The sequence below is a fragment of the Heptranchias perlo genome, chromosome 7 (assembly GCF_035084215.1).
Source record: "Heptranchias perlo isolate sHepPer1 chromosome 7, sHepPer1.hap1, whole genome shotgun sequence".
In the NCBI taxonomy this organism is placed as follows: Eukaryota; Metazoa; Chordata; class Chondrichthyes; order Hexanchiformes; family Hexanchidae; genus Heptranchias; species Heptranchias perlo.
The window spans coordinates 7,716,608-7,736,886 of record NC_090331.1 but is presented as its reverse complement, the minus strand read 5'-3'; the positions used below and the strand labels follow the sequence as shown (position 1 = coordinate 7,736,886).

The 20,279-nt window shown below is 45.4% G+C and overlaps 1 protein-coding gene across 1 annotated transcript; it reads right to left on the bottom strand.

Moving 5' to 3' along the window:
- Positions 1–193: 193 nt before the first annotated feature.
- Positions 194–19,518, bottom strand: LOC137323257 (tubulin alpha chain-like). Its single transcript, XM_067986750.1, has 4 exons — positions 19,386–19,518; positions 9,690–9,912; positions 6,489–6,637; positions 194–1,273 (listed from the first exon to the last, which is right to left on the bottom strand). Exons 1-4 carry the CDS (start codon positions 19,386–19,388, stop codon positions 296–298), a joined length of 1,353 nt encoding a protein of 450 aa, XP_067842851.1. The 5' UTR covers positions 19,389–19,518; the 3' UTR covers positions 194–295.
- Positions 19,519–20,279: the final 761 nt, after the last annotated feature.

Genomic DNA, 20,279 nt, shown 5'->3' with positions numbered 1-20,279 from the left:
ACAGGCCCAGAGTTACTCCGCCCTGCTTGCCATTAACAAGCATTCCTCGATCAAATATTAAGAGGGTCCACTTACAACACCGCAAAGTAGATCATATTGGAGGCTAGTGCGAGTAGACAATTGAAGTCCAAATCCATTTAAATGTTCAGCTGCTCTTTAGGATGAGGATTAATACAAATCAGAGGTCAATGTGTAATATTTAAACTTTATTATTAGTTTTAGCTTTAGTTCTAAACAAAATTGGTATCACATTTAAATCAAGAGTGGAAACAAAACATGCCATAGTTTTAACAGTTTAATACTCATCACCACTTTCATCCTCATCTGCTACACTATCTGCACCAACCTCTTCATAATCTTTCTCCAAGGCCGCCAGGTCTTCACGGGCCTCAGAGAACTCCCCTTCCTCCATCCCCTCACCCACGTACCAATGCACAAAGGCGCGCTTGGCGTACATCAGATCAAACTTGTGATCAAGGCGAGCCCAGGCTTCAGCGATGGCCGTGGTGTTGCTCAGCATACACACAGCACGCTGCACCTTGGCCAGGTCCCCACCGGGCACTGCAGTGGGAGGCTGGTAGTTGATGCCAACCTTGAAACCGGTTGGGCACCAGTCCACAAACTGGATGGAACGCCTGGTCTTGATGGATGCAATGGCAGCATTGACGTCTTTTGAAACCACATCACCCCGATACAGTAAGCAACAGGCCATGTACTTGCCACGGCGAGGGTCACACTTTACCATCTGGTTGCCTGGCTCAAAACACGAGTTGGTGATCTCAGCCACAGACAATTGCTCATGGTAAGCCTTCTCAGCCGAGATCACTGGAGCGTACGTCACCAGAGGGAAATGGATACGAGGGTAAGGCACCAAGTTAGTTTGGAATTCTGCCAAGTCCACATTCAGTGCTCCATCGAAGCGGAGAGATGCTGTGATCGAAGACACAATTTGGCCAATCAGTCTGTTCAGGTTGACGTAGCCTGGACGCTCAATGTCCAGATGTTTTTGGCAGATGTCGTAGATAGCTTCATTGTCTACCATGAAGGTACAGTCAGTATGTTCTAGTGTGGTGTGGGTGGTTAGAATGGAATTGTAGGGTTCCACCACAGCTGTGGAGATCCTTGGTGCCGGGTAGACCGCGAACTCCAGCTTAGACTTCTTGACATAATCAGTGGAGAGACGTTCCATCAACAGAGAGGTGAAACCAGAGCCGGTGCCTCCACCAAAACTATGGAACACAAGGAAGCCTTGCAGACCTGTGCACTGGTCACTCTGAGGGCCGGGGGCAACAGGGAAGAAAGAAAATAAACAAAAAAAGCAGAAAGGCATTACCAACTTAGTCAATACATCACTAGTTTCCAGAGTCATTTCCCATTATGAATCATAGAATCAGAATCACACAGCACAGAAGGCAGCCATTCAGCCCATTGTGCCTGTGCAGGCTCTCAGAGCTATCCAATTAGTCCCACTCCCCTTGCTCTTTCCCCATAGACCTATAAATGCAAGTATTTATCCAATTCCCTTTTAGAAGTTACTTCTGAATCTACTTTCACCACCCTTTCAGGCAGCACATTCCAGATCATAACTCAGTAAAAAAAAAAATTCTCATCACCCCTCTGGCTTTTTTGCCAATTATTTTAAATCTGTGTCCTCTGGTTACCGACCCTCCTGCCAGTGGAAAAAGTTTCTCCTTATCTACCCTATCAAAACACTTCATGATTTTGAACACCTCTATCAAAACCTCCCCTCAACCTTCTCTGCTCCAAGGAGAACAACCCCGGTTTCTCCAGTCTCTCCAGATAACTGGAGTCCCTCATCCCTGGGACCATTCTAGTAAATCTCCTCTGCACCCTCTCCAAAGCCTTGACATCCTTCCTAAAGTGTGGTGCCCAGAATGGGGGACACAGTACTCTAGCTGAGGTCTAACCAATGATTCATAAAAAGGTTTATCATAACTTTCTAGCTTGTTTACTCTATGCCTTTTATAAAGCCAAGGATCCCATATGCTTTTTTTAAAAAAAAACACTACCTAATAAGCAACAAGGTTTGCTATAATGGGAAAGATGTAGCAATGTATCTATGCACAAGTTTTAAATCTTCCCTACTTTCAGGAAGGAGATTTCAGACAGACCCAAGCAGTCCTCGATAGGGTCTTCGTCATTGCATCCCTTGCACACGATTGCCAGGCCACCAAAACAATGAATCAATGCCCCATGTGGCCCTCTGCGCACCCTGTATAAAGGCCCCCACAAGACCCACATCACAGCTCATCTGATTTTGATCTGCACAACCGTAAAACTGACACCCGTCAAATCTCCCTGAACTATAAAGCCATCAAATAGGGCCCCGAGGGGATTCTGGAGGGTGTGGAACGCCAAAGGCCTGACAAGGAAGATAATCTTCATTTTCTTAAGTCATTCAACCTTCCCTCACATTGCAGTTGTACCAAAGTGGGTTAATTTAGGAGGAAGGTCTGAGCTGTATCAGATTCTTACAGCACAGAAGGAGGCCCTTCAGCCTATCATACCTGTGCTAGCTCTTTGAAAGAGCTACCCAATTAGTCCCACTCGCCTCCCCTTTCCCCATAGCCCTGCAAACTATTTATCCAATTCCCTTTTGAAAGTTACTATTAAATCTGCTTCCACCACCCTTTCAGGCAGCGCATTCCAGATCATAACAACTCACTGCATAAAAAGATTTCTCCTCATCTCCTGCTCTGGTTCTTTTGCCAATTACCTTAAAATCGGTGTCCTCTGATTACAGACCCTTCTGCTGCTGGAAACAGTTTCTCCTTACTTACTCTATCAAAACTCATGATTTTGACAGCCTCTATCAAATCTCCCCTTAATCTTCTCTGCTGTAGGGAGAACAGTGCCTCAAACCCTGCTGCCATCAGCTCGGCTTGAAAACATGGCTATGGGGGTTGACCAAAAACGAAGCACAGTCTTGTCTGGTACATGATGTGGAGATGCCGGTGATGGACTGGGGTTGACAATTGTAAACAATTTTACAACACCAAGTTATAGTCCAGCAATTTTATTTTAAATTCACAAGCTTTCGGAGATTTCGGAGATTCACAAGGAGGAAATCTCCGAAAGCTTGTGAATTTAAAATAAAATTGCTGGACTATAACTTGGTGTTGTAAAATTGTTTACAATTGTCTGGTACATGTGTAAGGAGTATGCCATACAGCTGCCTTACAGATACATGGCCAAGAAGCCCAGGGAAGTAGGTGTGGGATAAGAATGGTCTTTAACTTGGACATTTACCCACCATAAAACACTATCCACAAGCCACTTCTCTGCATGGTGCTGTGTCTCCTTTCCATATCAATTGGAGTGCCATGAATCTCTGGCATTATTGCTTCTTATAGAAGAGGCTGTACAATGACCTCACACTTGACTTTTGCTGAGATTGGGCAACTTTTTCAGAAAAGCCTAGAGTCTTAGAATCTGAGTAGTTATTGGGTCCCCTGTTAGACTCATCCAAGGAATTTAAAAAAAGTTTTAAAAAGTTACAAGTACACAGGAGTAATAATTAAGTACTTGGGATTCCCTCCTTAAACCTGTTTCCCCTCCTTTAAGACATTCCTTAAAAAACCTAACATTGACCAAGCTTTTGGTCACCTGTCCCAATATCTCCTTATGTGGCTCAGTGTCAAATTTTGTTTGATAATCTCTCCTGTGAAGCGCCTCGGGACATTTTACGATGTTAAATGTGCTGTATAAAAATGCAAGTTGTTATCACAAACACAGTCTCAAAAGTGAGACTGGGAGCTTGGAGAACTTTCTCAAACTTTAGATGAGTTTGTGGGTGGAGGGGGGAGAAAAAGGGGGGAAAGAAATCCCTACAAGATAGGATTTATACAAACAATGACAGACAGGAAATGACTGTCCACCCAGCCCAGCCCGTCCCTAATTCATCACAATATATACCTACCCAACCCGTGTGAAAGCCACGTAATCTCCTGTAAATTCCCATGGTGTGTCAGCGAAGCCTGCAATGAACATTTCTCATAGCAGTTAGCCTTGTGAAAACAGCAGCGTGCCCTCAACCTCATGAAATTGCTGCATTTTGCACATTAATTGCCAGTTAAACTCACCATAGAAAGTTAGGGCTGGTACTTAACAGCATAAGGACCTTTATAATGACCAGATTTATGTTCCAGCAATGCCAATCAACCCCTCTGGCTAAAAACAAGGGAACAATAAACTGTGGTGTCTCACATTCGTACAGGTAGGAAATTGGAGATTTTTAAAATTTGAATTTGTTTTTTTTTCTTAATTTTCTTGTCTCTTAATCCAATCTTTCTTTCCCCATCTCTCTCTCTACCTGTTTTGACACTAATTCACCTTATTTCCTTTTCCATCGCTCCTGTTTCTTTATCCTTAAATCTCATTGATTAAGGATAGTTCGTTCACAAAGCTCCCAGATGCCCTGTTGCCCTCACCCCCTTAACAGCTCCCACGTCCAGCAACCTACAGGGTAAAAGATTGAGCGGAAGGGTGCAGGAATAAGTCTAACTAATGGGACCAGCCGCGAGATGCCCTGCTCCAGCAAAATAGAGGCCAATATTTTCTGCTAAGATAGGGCTGTGTCCTAGAGGTCACAGGTTCAATTAGAGAACAAATTAATAATCTCTCCAGATTTTCAGCTAGTCATCTAATCCTCAAAAGGTCACAAGCACCCATTAAAAAAATTAATTCACATCAAGGGTGACACCTGATGCACACCATACAAGACTATGATGTAGATTTGATTTTAATAGAAAATACCAGAAGTACAACCTAGTAGAGGCTCATTTGGAGAGTTTGCAAGTAATGCCGAGTGTATAACTTGTCTCCTATCAAGGTGATGAGAAACTAACTGCACAGGTCCAAACAAGACTGTCAGTCCCATCCGCTTTGGACTCTACAAGTCAAAATTTCTAAAAATTAGACCACTGCTTAACGAGATCAAACATTGACTCCTTTCAATGGCATTGTCCCATTGGTGGAGGGTAGCATCGCCAGCCCTCCAGGATTGTCCTGGAGTCTCCAGGAATTAAAGATCAATCTCCTGGACAATGCTGAGAGCAATCCAGAAGAAAAAATTATTGGGGCATTAAAAAGGCATCTTTTTAAAAAGTGAACACTTTTGTTTATTAGTTCTAAAAATGTTGGGAGATTTGGGGGGGGGGGGGGGGGGGGAAGAAAGGCTTTTTAACAAGGGGGAGGGGGATGGGGGTGGTGCAGGTTGGAAGCAGTGGGTCATGTGATAAACCTCAGGAATACATCCAACTGGAGTTGACAACCCCCAGGGTGAGGGGCTCACCACTATTCCTACAGACGGCAAAGCTGAAACAGGATATCCTTGCTCTGATGATTCACCCATCGACCCTAACTCTTGGAAGAATCGTTGGCAAACCCAGCAATGAATCCCCTCATCCATCAGATAGCTTAAGCCAAGTGGTTTGGTTGCTCATTTCTATACTGCCTCCAAAGTCCAGATATTCTTGTAGTACAGCGACTGGACTTCAGTGCTCTAGATGTGGCCCTACCATTGCCTCCTATGGACATTCGGCACTTCCTGATATTGGTGTCCTATCCCTCTGGTAGAGCCAATTGATGGGGTAGACAGAGAGAAACTTTTTCCACTGGTAGGGGAAGTTTAGGACAAAGGGAGTTACACAATGGCAGGTAGAAATTCTCAGTGGGTTCTGAAAAGTGCCTCTGGATAAGCTAGGCTCCTTCAATATCAATGGACACTTCAAAGAAATGTTGTCACTCTTACACAGCAGGTTATCCTACTGCAATAAGCATGGCTTTTGGTAATGTAGAGATTTTTGTAGGCTTTTGGACCTTCAGTGTGACGTGGATCCTGGGGGGGCAGAAGTCATGTACTCCAGGAGCCAATCAACACCTACACATCAGAAAATGTTCACCCAGGCACAATGGGAGCTATCATAATTCCTTACTGCCCCATCCATGGTATTTTCAGTGAATAATCCCTTATGGTGTCCTTAGTTGGCTGTACAGTATTTGTAGAAACAGATACCTCACCACTGGTGAAATCCTATTAAAAATTTACTAACTCATGATTCATAACCTCACATTTGATATTGAGTAGCTTGTAAATCCCTTGCTCAGGCCCTAATGTACTGTTGCTTAAATTTTAAAAAAATGGGTGAGTTATACTTTTTCCTTCGACAGCAGCTCCCAAACCCGCAACCTCTACCACCTTGAAGGACAACGGCAGGTGTATGGGAACACCACCCCGACTTGGAAATATATCGCCCGTTCCTTCATAGTCACTGGGTCAAATTCCTGGATCTCCCTCCCCAACAGCACTGTGGGAGCACCTTCACCACACGCACTGCAACAGCTCACCACTACCTTCTCAAGGGGAAATTAGGGATGGGCAATTAAATGCCAGCCTTGCTGGTGACACCCATATCCCTGGAATGATTAGAGATATGTAGATTATATACACGAACGTGGACGCCTACCAGTTTGCGGATTCTGTCCAAGACTTGGTCAATGACTTGAATGCCAATAGAGCAGCGGCCTCGGGCGTAGTTGTTGGCAGCGTCCTCCTTCCCAGAGATGAGCTGCTCCGGGTGGAAGAGCTGGCGATAGATACCAGTACGGATCTCATCTGCAGAGACGACATTGGAGCAACGCTGTAATGCTTTTCTACCCACTTTACTGTTAAAAGTTATCAAAAAGGTCAAGTCAACTCAAATCTTGCAGAACATTTCAATTCAAAAGCTGGTCTTGCATCTTAGTAATATGGATTACGTATACATATATAGACAAAGTGGCCCCTTTTCATAAAAAAACCTTGCATTTATATAGCTCCTTTCACAACCACAGGACGTTCCAAAGCGCCTTACAGCCAATTAAGTACTTTTGAAGTATGGTCACTGTTGTAATGTACGAAACATGACAGCCAATTTGCCAATCAGCAAGATCCCAAAAACATTGAGAAAATGACCAGATAATCTGTTTTAGTGATGTTGGTTGAGGGATAAATATTGGCCCAGGACACCGGGGAGAACTCCCCCCCCCCCCCCTCCCTCCTCCTCCTCTTCAAATTGTGCCATGGGATCTTTTACATCCACCCAAGGCAGCAGACAGGGCCTCGGTTTAACATCTCATCCGAAAGACGGCACCTCTAACAGTGCAGGACTCCCTCAGTGCTGCACAAGTGAGTCAGCCTAGATTTTATGCTCTAGTCCCTGGAGTGGGACTTGAACCCACAACTTTCTGACTGCGAGGCAAGAGTGCAGCCCTCTGGGCCTTGGATAACATTATTCAGTTTATATATAGAGCAAGTTAAATAGAACACATTAGGTATGTACGTGGAGACTGGTGGTAAGCAACACGTTATATTGCAAATTTAATAAACCGCTCATTTTGGGCACAAACACATCCCTAAACACTAGCATAATCCTAGTGATTAGTCATTAAGGTGCATCACCTTCTGTTAATAGCACCCATCCCAAAGTTAAAAAAGGTTGTGGATTTGAATATATATATTTATACAGCACCTTTAACGTCATTAAAAAAAATCCCAAGGTGCTTCACAGGAGCACAATCAGACAAAAATTGACACCGAGCCAAAGTAAGAGACGTTAGTGGAGAAAGAAACAGTAAACATTTCAGGTCGAAGATCTTGCGTCAAAACTGGAAAATGTTAAAAGTTTTTAAGCAAGTACAGAGCCAGGGAAAGGAGGGGAGGAAAGAACAAAAAGGGAAGGTCTCTGATAGGCTAGAGGGCATGAGTGATTAAATGACAAAAGGGATGATGGTGCAAGGCAAGGAGTGTGGTAATGGGACAGGTTAAGAAACAAAAAGATTGATCAGGAGGAGCTGTAAATGGCAGCAGCAGAACCATTACCAGCACTGGCTGACCGAAAAATGAGAGCAGTGGTTATGATCTGAAGTTATTGAAATCAGTGTTAAGTCCAGAAGGTTGTAAAGTGCCTAATCAAAAGACGAGGTGTCTTAACACTTCCTTGCCTTGCACCATCATCCCTTTTGTCATTTAATCACTCGTGCCCTCCACCCTATCACAGACCTTCCCTTTTCTTCTTTCCTCTCCTCCTTTCCCTGGCTCTGTACTTGCTCAAAAACTAACTCTTAACATCTTCCAGTTCTAACAAAAGGCCCTCGACCTGAAACATTAACTCTGTTTCTTTCTCCACAGAGGCTGCCCGACTTGCTGAGCTTCTCCAGCATTTTCTGTTTTTATTTCAGATTTCCAGCATCCGCAGTATTTTGCTTCTTTTAAAAATTCGTTCATGGGATGTGGGCGTCGCTGGCGAGGCCAGCATTTATTGCCCATTCCTAGTTGCCCTTGAGAAGGTGGTGGTGAGCCGCCTTCTTGAACCGCTGCAGTCCGTGTGGTGAAGGTTCTCCCACAGTGCTGTTAGGAAGGGAGTTCGAGGATTTTGACCCAGCGACGATGAAGGAACGGCGATATATTTCCAAGTCGGGATGGTGTGTGACTTGGAGGGGAACGTGCAGGTGGTGTCTTGTCCTTGTCAGAGGTCGCGGGTTTGGGAGGTGCTGTCGATGATGATTTTGAGAGAGCGACATTAGCGCAGGAGACCAAAAGCTTGGTCAAAGAGGTAAGATCTTAAAAAGGTGGGGGGGGGGGGGGGGGGGGAGAAAGAGAGAAAGAGGGAGGGAGATATAAAAGGGTCTTAAAGCCAGTGCTTACCCAAGGGAAGTGTTCCATTGTCACAAGTGCTGCTCATTAGTTGAGACTTTAATCAAGACTTTGTTTGCCTGTTCACAACCCAGTGGCATTCAGAAAAAGCTAATGTCCCTCAACCATCACCAAAATAAAACTGGTCATCCATCCAATTGTTGTTTGGGGGATCTTGCTGTGCATTAAATGGCAGTATAGTTTGTCCATAATAGAAACTATAAAGTATTGTGCACGAGGCACACAGATACAATTGGCCCAAGGCTCTATCTAATGCCTTATCCTTTCACCATCTCCCTCCCAATAGTTCAAAGTTGAGTCTTTAACCTAAATGCAGCCACCATCTGAAAAGTGAGCAGAGTTTTATGGCAAGTCCTTGGCATGGATTGGAACCCACCTCCCAACAAACTGCCTTGTCGAAAAACATTACCAGCTGGTGTGGTGGGTGCTGAACCTTTGCTCATCTTCAGGAGGGAACTGGACCAGTTCCTGACTGGGGCAGAGATCAGATCATGGAGGATGCAAGTGTCCTTATACAGATAACACTTACTCCATGTGTTCTCCTGGACCACCTGAGAGGGGTTTGGTTACGGGGTCAGAGAGGAATTTTACAGGAGTATTTTTTTTTCCCCCCCCTTATTTGCCCTGGGGTTTTTTTTTGCCTCTCCCATGAGATTACATGGTGGTAAGGGATGATGAAATGTCTAGACATGATGATCCGCCATCATGGTGTGGGGAAGGATCAATGGACCAGCTGGTCTTTTCCTGCCCATCAATTTTGTACGTTCGTATCTCATTAGGGAGAAGAGCAGCAGGACCATCGAGTTCATGAGTCCTACCCTTGGTCCATCAGGCAACGTTAACCGTTGAAGGGATGGGAAATTATAGCTCAGATTGAATCCAGTCATTCCATGAAGCATATGCTTCACTCAAAGTTTCTAGTAGCTCCAGAAAAGCATTTCATAACATTTGTAGATTTAGGTGCTTTCATTACCAATCACAGATGGTTCCAAGTCCACAAAGACAGCCCTGGGCACGTGTTTTCCAGATTCCATCTCACAGAAGAAGGTGTTGAAGCAATAATCGGCCCCTCCAGTGCTTCTGCCATCAGGTCTACACCCATCGGGCTGGATACCATGCTCCAAACAGTACAACTCCCAGCAGGCGTTACCCATCTGGGCACCAGCCTGGCCAATATGGATAGAGATACACTCACGCTGTAAAAGAACAATTTAAAAAAAAATACATATAAAATTAGAGGGATAGCACAAAAAAATGGATTTTTGCTGCTATTGAATTATGGTGTTCCTTATGTCTAGAAACAAACACACAAAGTGTTTAAGAAGCTCAGGCACGTATCAAAAAGGGAAAAGCCTTAAGCTCAAGCTGACTGGGAGGCTAGACTAGATACAAAACATTAGGGAACGCTCGACAAGTTCAAGGTGCTAATTGAGCTGATCTGGCTACAGATTTGCATTGCATGCTGCCGTTGTCGTCAAGAGATGGGCTACATATTTAATACTGATAAAGGCAAATACAGCCCTTTTACTTCAGTATTACTTCAAAAGGAGTTTGAATTGTATTTCTGTGGGAAGGTCGTTTCAGAGAGTGAGTTAGTTTTCCAGCCAGCATAAATGGTCTTGTTTTTAAAATTTGCACCAGACACTAATTACAAAATTGCAACAAGTTTCATAGCGCAAGTACGGAGTTTGTTTTAAAGTATAGAGATTGCGTGGTGTTTATTATTTTATCAATGAGTATAGTGAATTGGATGATTCACTTTTACATTGTATGTTCATTTACCCATCTTATTTAAAATAAGCCATCTGTTGGTTCAAATTCAGAGTCTTGGTCTGGTAACAGTGCAAATTCACTCCACCTTCTGAATCACGAGATGGCACATTAAACATTCCAGTAGCGAGCGTTTGGAGCAAATGTTTTATGATCCCTGTGTCGCGCTATCATTTCTTTAGTTATTGGGCAGAAAAAGGGTGCACTTCAGATTATAAGGGTGGCGGCGTCCTCTGAACTGACAGCTCTGTAGCCAGGAGCAGTGAATTCAGAGGATAAATGTGACAGCTTTCTCCCAGTACGAGCTTAGAGATAAAGGCTTGTGACTACTGGCAGATAAAACCTCACAGATAACTTGTGTAATGAATGAAGATATATTATCAATGCATCAGATCTTAGTTTTGTACCTAAGCTGATGCAAGTTAAAAATAGTTTGAAAGCTACTGAATTGGTTTTCTGCTACCATTTACTTTTGACTGAATAAACCCGATTTTATAAACCCTATCAGGAAAAAGATTGAGCAGGCTGGGGCTCTTTTCTGTAGAAAAAGAAAGGCTGAGGAGTGACCTGATAGAGGTCTTTAAGATTATGAAAGGGTTGACATAGAGAAGGAATTTCTACTTGTTGGGGAGACCAAAACTATAAAGATAGTCACTAATAAATCTAACAGGCAAATCAGGAGAAATGCCTTTACCCAGAGAGTGGTGAGAATGCAGAACTTGCTACCACAAGGAGTAGTTGAGGCAACTAACATAGATGCATTTAATGGGAAGTTAGATAAAACATGAGGGAGAAAGGAACAGAAGGATATGCTGATAGGGTGGGATGAAAAAGGGATGGGAGGAGGCTCGTGTGGAGCATAAACACCGTGGACCAGTTGAGCCGAATGGCCTGTTTCTGTTGTATATTCTATGTAATTTGTAGTTTAGAGCCTAAGAGTGTTTGTACACGACCTGGAGATAATGCAAGAGGGCTTGTGTCAAGCTAGTTACAGTTTGACTCCTGAGCAATACTTCTTTGCCAGATGTTGAGTGTATGAAGTCAGACTCTGGTTTGGAGGGAGTGCTGGCTCACTAATGAGGACTTTGGTGCTGAGCACAAGGGAAGTACCTCATTGAGTCCTAAAAATGTAACAAAGACAAATAGGTCTTAATATCAATAATAGGTACACCCCAGGAGGCCATTCAGCCCATCATGCCTGCTCTTTGAAGGAGCTATCCAATTAGTCCCACTCACCTGCTCTTTCCCCAGAGCCCTGTAAATTTTTCCCCTTCAAGTATTTATCTAATTCCCTTTTGAAAGTTACTACTGAATCTGCTTCCACCGCCCTTTCTGGCAGTGCATTCCAGATTGTTACAACGTGCTACGTTAAAAAAAATGCAGACTAAAGACAGATGACCTGATCATTTATTTCCTTGCTGTTTGTGGGACCTTGCTGTGCACAAATTGGCTGCTGTGTTTTACAACAGTGACTCCATTTCAGAAAGTATTTTATTGGCTGTGAAGCACTATGGGACGTCCAGAAGTCGTGAAAGGCACTTTATAAATGCAAGTCAGTCTTTCTTGTGCATGGGTACAAAAAGTAATCAAAGAAGGATAAGCTTTGTCTCAAAAGGGGCCGGAATACAAAGTAAAGGATGTGATGCTTCAGTTGTAGAGAGCCTTGGTCAGACCCTATTTGGAGAGACTGAGTTCAGTTCTGAAAACCGCACTTCAGGAAGGATATATTGGCCTTGGAGGGGGTGCAGCACAGATTCACCAGAATGATACCAGGGCTTAAAGGGTTAAATCACAGACAGGTTGCATAGACTAAGCTTGTGTTCCCATGTTTGGAAGGTTGAGGGCTGATCTAATTGAGGTATTTGAAATGCTAAAAGTATTCGATAGGGTAGATGCAGAGAAACTATTTCCTCTGTTGGAGGGAGTCCAGAACAAGGGGGGGGGGCATAACCTTAAAATTAGAGCCAGGCCGTTCAGGGGTGATGTCAGGAAGCACTTCTTCACACAAAGGGGAGTGGAAATCTGGAACTCTCTTTCCCCCCCAAAAAAAGCTGTTGAGGCTGAGGGTCAATTGAAAATTTCAAAACTGAGATGGATAGATTTTTGTTGGGTAAGGGCATCATGGAATATGGAGCAAAGGCAGGTAGATGGAGTTGAGGCACAAATCAGCCATGATCTAATTGAATGGCAGAACGGGGTCAAGGGGCTGAATGGCCTCCTCCTGTTCCTTTGGTTCCAAATAGAAGCCCAGGGACATTGTAGAGCCCAATTTGAAAGCCTATGATGTAATGGGATTTGTGTTGTCTGACTTCCTGTCATCTACCTTGTTAACTTATCTTCTGGTCCTATGCAAATTACATTTCTTTTAACATTTATTTATTTAATATCTTTGCATAAAAAGTGTGCAAATCCTACAGATTCTATTTTAAAAAGGAGTTGTCAGGAAAAGAGACAACACTTTCACCATTTAGTCTTTACTTTGTATAAAAGTTCAAACTTCCTCGAATTGGTGTTTCTCTTTCCTTCAGTAGTTAAGAGTCAGAAGGTTGTGGGTTCAAGTCCCACTCCAGAGACTGGAGCATAAAATCTAGGCTGACGCTCCCAGTGCCATACTGTCCGAGGTGCCGTCTTTCGAATGAGACGTTAAACCAGGGCCCCATCTGCTCTCAGGTGGACGATTTTGAAGATGAGTAAGGGAGTTATTGCCCTGGACAATATTTATCTCAACTAATATCACAAAAAAGTGATTATCTGGTCAATATCTCACTGCTGTTTGTGGGAACTGGCTGTGTACAAAATGGCTACTACGATTACTACAACAGTGACTATACTTCATCGGCTGTAAAGCATTTGGGATGTCCCGAGGTTGTGGAAGGCACTATATAAATGCAAGCCTATCTTTACTTCTTTAGGTAGCTTGGTTCTATTTGTCCTAGCTGATTTGTGCTGTGCCACATGCAAATTTTAAGTTAATAACTTCACTGAGCAAAATGAGTTATGAACAAACACTGCAATGTCCCCAAGTGTTACATATAGGAAAAGGATTTGAATTTTTCAGACAATACTAACCCTACTGTCTATCCTGTGATCTATCCCTAAACTACGATAGATGCAGCCCCATCTCAGGCAGTGTCCCCTATGCCACTCTTGCATTTTAAAAAGCTACTTTAAAAATCTATCTCTTTGAATGCCCCAGGCCATTTACCCAGCTGTAAGGCAGTCACCAGAGAGATCTTTAATGGTGAGCTTTACAGAACACTGCCTTGGGCCCAGCCTGGAGTATTAGTGATTGAGATGGTTTAGAGAGAGGATAATGGCCCAGAATTTGCTGTATCTGGTCAACAAACAGCACCCACCGTTAGACTTGCCTTTGCCTGTTTAATCTCCATGAAATTGTGTGCTGGAAGTTGGAGATGGAAACAGTGTGGTGCCCCCTACAGGCATCTGGGATCTGGGTGAACAGGGCAAGCAACTGGGTATCTCCTTAACCAATCAGATTGAAGGATTGTGAAACAAACAGCAGGGTCTGAACCTGGAAGTGTAAGCTGGAATAGTGAATTCACTGTCAAATCAGGTACAGAAATAGAAAGAGAGAGGGAAAGAAAGAAAGAAAGATTGGATTAAGAGGGAGAGAAAAAAAAAATTAAAAATAATTTGTTTTTTAAATCTCCAAAAATTAAAACCTAAAAAGAATGAGACTCCACTCTTGTAATGGTTAATTTTCAGAGAGGTTGTTTGGCAGTAATTAACACTTATCACACCGTTAAAAAGAGTTCTTGCACTGAAATGGAGTTTAGTTTTGTATCTACTGCACAAGTACAGGAACCTCACACCGTTCAATGGTGAGTCAGACAACAAGATGCAGTTGTCACGAAGCTAACAGTGGAGCAACTTTCGGATTTTTATGTTTAACTGCCCTTGCCTGAAGTTGCTGTGTGATTTGCACATAAATAACGGTCAGCACGGTTAGCCTCACTGTTATTCTGACATCAAATTCTGGGGCAGCAGGTTTCTTCCCTTAACTGACCAATGCTAAAGTTGGAAAGAAATAACTGGCATTTATATAGAGTGCCTTTCATGACCTCGAGACGTCCCAAAGCGCTTCACTGTTGTAATGTAGGAAATGCAGCATCCAATTTGCACAGCAAGATCCCACAAACAGCTATGAGATAATGACCAGATCATTTTTTTTTATATTTAAAAACAAAACAGATGATGTTGGTTGAGGGATAAATATTGGCCAGGACATCGGGGAGAACGCCCCTTGCTCTTCGCCAAAATAGTAGCTGTGGGATTTTTACATCCCCAAGAGGGCAGACGAGTGGGTTTAATGTCTCATTTGAAAGGCGGCACCTCCGACAGTGCAGAACTCCCTCGGTACCGCACTGGAGTATCAGCCAGATTTTGTGCTCGAGTCTCTGGAGCGGGACTTGAAACCAGAAGTTTCCGACTCAGGCGATTGTGCTACCCACTGAGCCATAGCAGACGCCTTAGTATCAGCAACTAAGGGGGTATATGCAAATTAATGGGACCCACCCGTTACATGTGACCCATATAGTTTTGTTGTACACACCTGTGGCCTAGAAAGAAAATACAATAAATTATTTTTAAGAAGATCCTACATACCACCCCCTCCTTCTTGGCAGAGCTTGGGTAACCTGACTTGAGTGATGAGGGACAAAAAGCTTGGCGCTCTTGATCTAGCCTACAGTTCAAATGGAACAGCATACTAACTGGGGCATTAAGGGTCAGCTTAAACAGATGGCTAGAGACTAATCATTGCAGGAGTATTAAATTACTTCCAGCATGAAGGTGAAGGGTTTGTGTAAGAACAGATGTTGCTTGACATTCCAGCTAATGATCAAAATTTAGGCTAACATGCCTTGGAAAACCTTCCCCCCCCCCCCCTTTTAATATTTGAGATAGGAGGCAGTTTTTTTTTGTAGGTGAAGGGTTGACTTTCCATAATGCTAACTTAACCACTTTGGAACAGGAATGCGCTGCCTGAAAGGGCAGTGGAGGTAGATTCAGTGGTAACTTTCAAAAAGGGAATCGGATAAATACTTGAAGGGAAAAAATTTGCAGGGCCGACAGACACGATGGGCTGAATAGCCACCTTCTGTGCTGCATCATACTATGAGCACTGTAGATGTACCCTCGAGTGTGGATTTGGCCTACTGCAAAGACAAAACTGTTCAAACTAGCAGTTAAATTACTACCTGATCAAAGAGGTGGTGTGTTTTATATTAATAGTCCAGTTGCTGCTAGATGATAGATATAAAAACTGAAAAAAAGGGCAACTTTGCAAACATGGTAATCATAGAAATTTACAGCACAGAAGGAGGCCATTCAGCCCATCATGTCTGTGCTGGCCGAAAAAGAGATACCCGGCCTAATCCCACTTTCCAGCTCTTGGTCCGTAGCCCTGTAGGTTACAGCACTTCAAGTGAACATCCAAGTACTTTTTAGATGCGTTGAGGGTTTCTGCCTCTACCACCCTTTCAGGCAGTGAGTTCCAGACCCCCACCACCCTCTGGGTGAAAAAAAAAATTCTCCTCAGCTCCTGTCTAATCCTTCTACCAATCACTTTGAATCTATGCATCCTGGTTATTGACCTCTCTGCTAAGGGAAATAGGTCCTCCCTATCCACTATCTAGGCCCCTCATAATTTTATACACCTCAATTAAATCACCCCTCAGCCTCCTCTGTTCCAAAGAAAACAACCCCAGCCTATCCAATCTTTCCACATAGCTAAAATTCTCCAGTCCTGACAACGTCCTCAAATCTCCTCTGTACCCTCTCTAGTGCAATCACATCTTTCCTATAATGTGGTGACCAGAACTGTACGCAGTACTCAAGCTGTGGCCTAACTAGTGTTTTATACAGTTCCAGCATAACCTCCCTGCTCTTATAGTCTATTCCTCGGCTAATAAAGGAAAGTATTCCATATGCCTTTTTAACCACCTTATCTACCTGTCCTGCTACCTTCAGGGATCTGTGGACATGCACTCCAAGGTCCCTTATTCCTCTACACCTCTCAGTATCCTCCCATTTATTGTGTATTCCCTTGCCTTGTTTGCCCTCCCCAAATGCATTCCTCACACTTCTCTGGATTGAATTCCATTTGCCAATTTTTGCCCACCTGACCAGTCCAGTGATATCTTCCTGCAGTCTGCAGCTTTCCTCCTCACTATCAACTATACAGCCAATTTTTGTATCATCTGCAAACTTCTTAATCATGTCCCCTACATTTAAGTCTAAATCATTGATATATACCACAAAAAGCAAGGGACCCAGTACTGAGCCCTGCTGAACCCCACTGGAAACAGCCTTCCAGTCACAAAAACAGCCGTCGACCATTACCTTTTGCTTCCTGCCACTGAGCCAATTTTGGATCCAACTTGCCACTTTCCCTTGGATCCCATGGGCTGTTACTTTTTTGACCAGTCTGCCATGTGGGATTTGCCAAAAGCCTTGCTAAAATCCACAGACTACATCAAACGCATTGCCCTCATTGACCCTCCATGTCACCTCAAAAAATTCAATCAAGTTAGTCAGACACGACCTTCTCTTAATAAATTTGTGCTGACTGTCCTTGATTAACCCGTGCCTTTCTAAATGACGATTAATACTATGCCTCAGAATTTTTTCCAATAATTTGCCCACGACCAAGGTTAGGCTGACTGGGCTGTAATTACTCGGTCTATCCCTTTCTTCCTTCTTAATCCACGGAATCTGCTGGATAAGCACTTGAAAGGAAAAAATTTGCAAGGCTATGGGGTCAGGGCAGGGGAACTAGCTGGATTGCTCGTGCATAGAACCTATGCAAGGAGTCGATCACTATCCTCCTCACTGTTCACTCACTATCAATTTTTGCGTCATCTGCAAATTTGGAAATTGTGCCCTGTGCACCCAAGTCCAAGTCATTAATATATATCAAGAAAAGCAGTGGTCCCAGCACTGACCCCTGGGGGGGGGGGTGGGGGGGGGAGAAAGGAAGGGGGTGGGGGGGGGGGAGAAAGGAAGGGGGTGGGGGGGGGGGAGAAAGGAAGGGGGTGGGGGGGGGGAGAAAGGAAGGGGGTGGGGGGGGGGAGAAAGGAAGGGGGTGGGGGGGGGGAGAAAGGAAGGGGGGTGGGGGGGGGGGAGAAAGGAAGGGGGTGGGGGGGGGGGAGAAAGGAAGGGGGTGGGGGGGGGGGAGAAAGGAAGGGGGTGGGGGGGGGGAGAAAGGAAGGGGGTGGGGGGGGGGAGAAAGGAAGGGGGTGGGGGGGGGGAGAAAGGAAGGGGGTGGGGGGGGAGAAAGGAAGGGGGTGGGGGGGGAGAAAGGAAGGGGGTGGGGGGGGGAGAAAGGAAGGGGGTGGGGGGGGGAGAAAGGAAGGGGGTGGGGGGGGGAGAAAGGAAGGGGGTGGGGGGGGGAGAAAGGAAGGGGGTGGGGGGGGGGAGAAAGGAAGGGGGTGGGGGGGGGGAGAAAGGAAGGGGGTGGGGGGGGGGAGAAAGGAAGGGGGTGGGGGGGGGGAGAAAGGAAGGGGGTGGGGGGGGGAGAAAGGAAGGGGGTGGGGGGGGGAGAAAGGAAGGGGGTGGGGGGGGGAGAAAGGAAGGGGGTGGGGGGGGGAGAAAGGAAGGGGGTGGGGGGGGGGAGAAAGGAAGGGGGTGGGGGGGGGAGAAAGGAAGGGGGTGGGGGGGGGAGAAAGGAAGGGGGTGGGGGGGGGAGAAAGGAAGGGGGTGGGGGGGGGAGAAAGGAAGGGGGTGGGGGGGGGAGAAAGGAAGGGGGTGGGGGGGGGAGAAAGGAAGGGGGTGGGGGGGGGAGAAAGGAAGGGGGTGGGGGGGGGGAGAAAGGAAGGGGGTGGGGGGGGGAGAAAGGAAGGGGGTGGGGGGGGAGAAAGGAAGGGGGTGGGGTGGGGGGGGGAGGAAAGGAAGGGGGTGGGGTGGGGGGGGGAGGAAAGGAAGGGGGTGGGGTGGGGGGGGGAGGAAAGGAAGGGGGTGGGGTGGGGGGGGGAGGAAAGGAAGGGGGTGGGGTGGGGGGGGGAGGAAAGGAAGGGGGTGGGGTGGGGGGGGAGGAAAGGAAGGGGGTGGGGTGGGGGGGGGAGGAAAGGAAGGGGGTGGGGTGGGGGGGGGAGGAAAGGAAGGGGGTGGGGTGGGGGGGGGAGGAAGGAAGGGGGTGGGGTGGGGGGGGAGGAAGGAAGGGGGTGGGGTGGTGGGGGGGGTGGGGTTGGTGGGGTGGGGGGGGGTGGGGGAGGAAGGGGGTGGGGTGGGGGGGGGGGGGGGGGGGGGAGGAAGGGGGGGGGGGAGGATTGTCAACATTCCCAGGGGGAATCCTACAGAGAAAAGTTTGAAAATCAATTGATTACTCCAAGACACAGCTGAACTATGACACAGGCCTTATCAATCATCCAATGATCAATGTCCCATTCACTTAAATAAATTGAACACATGGAGTTTGCCTGTATCTAGTTTTTGGCAAAGTGAGGCTGAAATGAACTTAGTACAATGAGGAAATGGGAGGTTTGTGAATTGAAGACGCTGTGTTCAGAGATCACCCACTGAGAACAGCAGCAACTCTCCCAAATCAATCCCTTCGGGTAAAGAAATTGCCACTTTGCAGCAATTGGACAACACAGTGGGGGAAATGCACTCTGGCGTCTTATTTTAAATGGAGTTGGAGTTGAAGTTGAAGATTCCATTGCCCCCCACCTCTCTTTATCCCCAATCTACCCAGACAGTCCCAGATTCTGCTGATTCCTCCCCTCTGACCAGGGCAGATCACTCAGGCGGAGCGATGAGTTTCTACAAACCACAGGCTCAGATCCACAACTTTGGATTAAAACAAAACAAAGAAATGGCCTCTTCCAGTTTTAACAGATTAAAGATCTGGGCTACACAGCCCCGAGTTCAGCCCACTTACCATTTTAAATGTCCCTTTTTTTTTTTGTTTGCTTGCTTGCTTGCTCTCTCTCTCTCTCTCTCTCTCTCTTTTTAAGCTGGCCAGTGCAGGAGAAGAAATTGTACAGAACCAACCACCTCAGACTAGGAACAAAACAGAGGGAGGGAAAAATAACAGCAACCAGCTGTCTGCAGGGCCCTATTTATACAGCTGTTCACCTCACTGGATGGGGATTGGTCAAAAGGAAATGAGTGCAATCAAGAAGGTTACAAACTGCTGCAAGTCTTCCAAATGAGGGAGACACTCCTAAAAAGTTTCCCCATTTCTTTAAGTGTACATGCACTTTTTTCTCTTCACTTTGTTTACTAATATAATTTGTATCTAACAGAATAAAGCCTTCTTCACATATTCATTCTCAGGATGTGGGTGCCACTGGCAAGGCCGACATTTACTGCTTATCTTTAATTGTCCTGATGTAGTGGTTTGATACAATTTCACAGGGCAGTTAACTCTTAAGTGTGGGACAGGAGTCACATATAAGCCAGACTAGGCAAGGACAGCAGGTTTCCTTCCCTGAAGGACATTAGTGAACCAGTTGTGTTTTCACGAGAATCCGGCAGATTCTTGGTCACTTTTACTGATTCCAGCTTTTTATTTAATTTCCAATCTTTTAAAAAACTGAATTAAAATTCTTAAATTGCCGTGGTGGGATTTGAACTCCCAAACTCTGGATTATTAGTCCAGGCCCCTGGATTACTAGTCCAGTAACACAACCACTTCACTACTGTATCGTTATTAGCAATAGGCCAAAGCTTCAAGGAGGGACTAGCAATCCCTGACCAATATGGCTCTGCTGCCTGTATCCTAACTCGCACCAAGTCCCGTTCACCCATCGCCCCCCGTGCTCGCTGACCT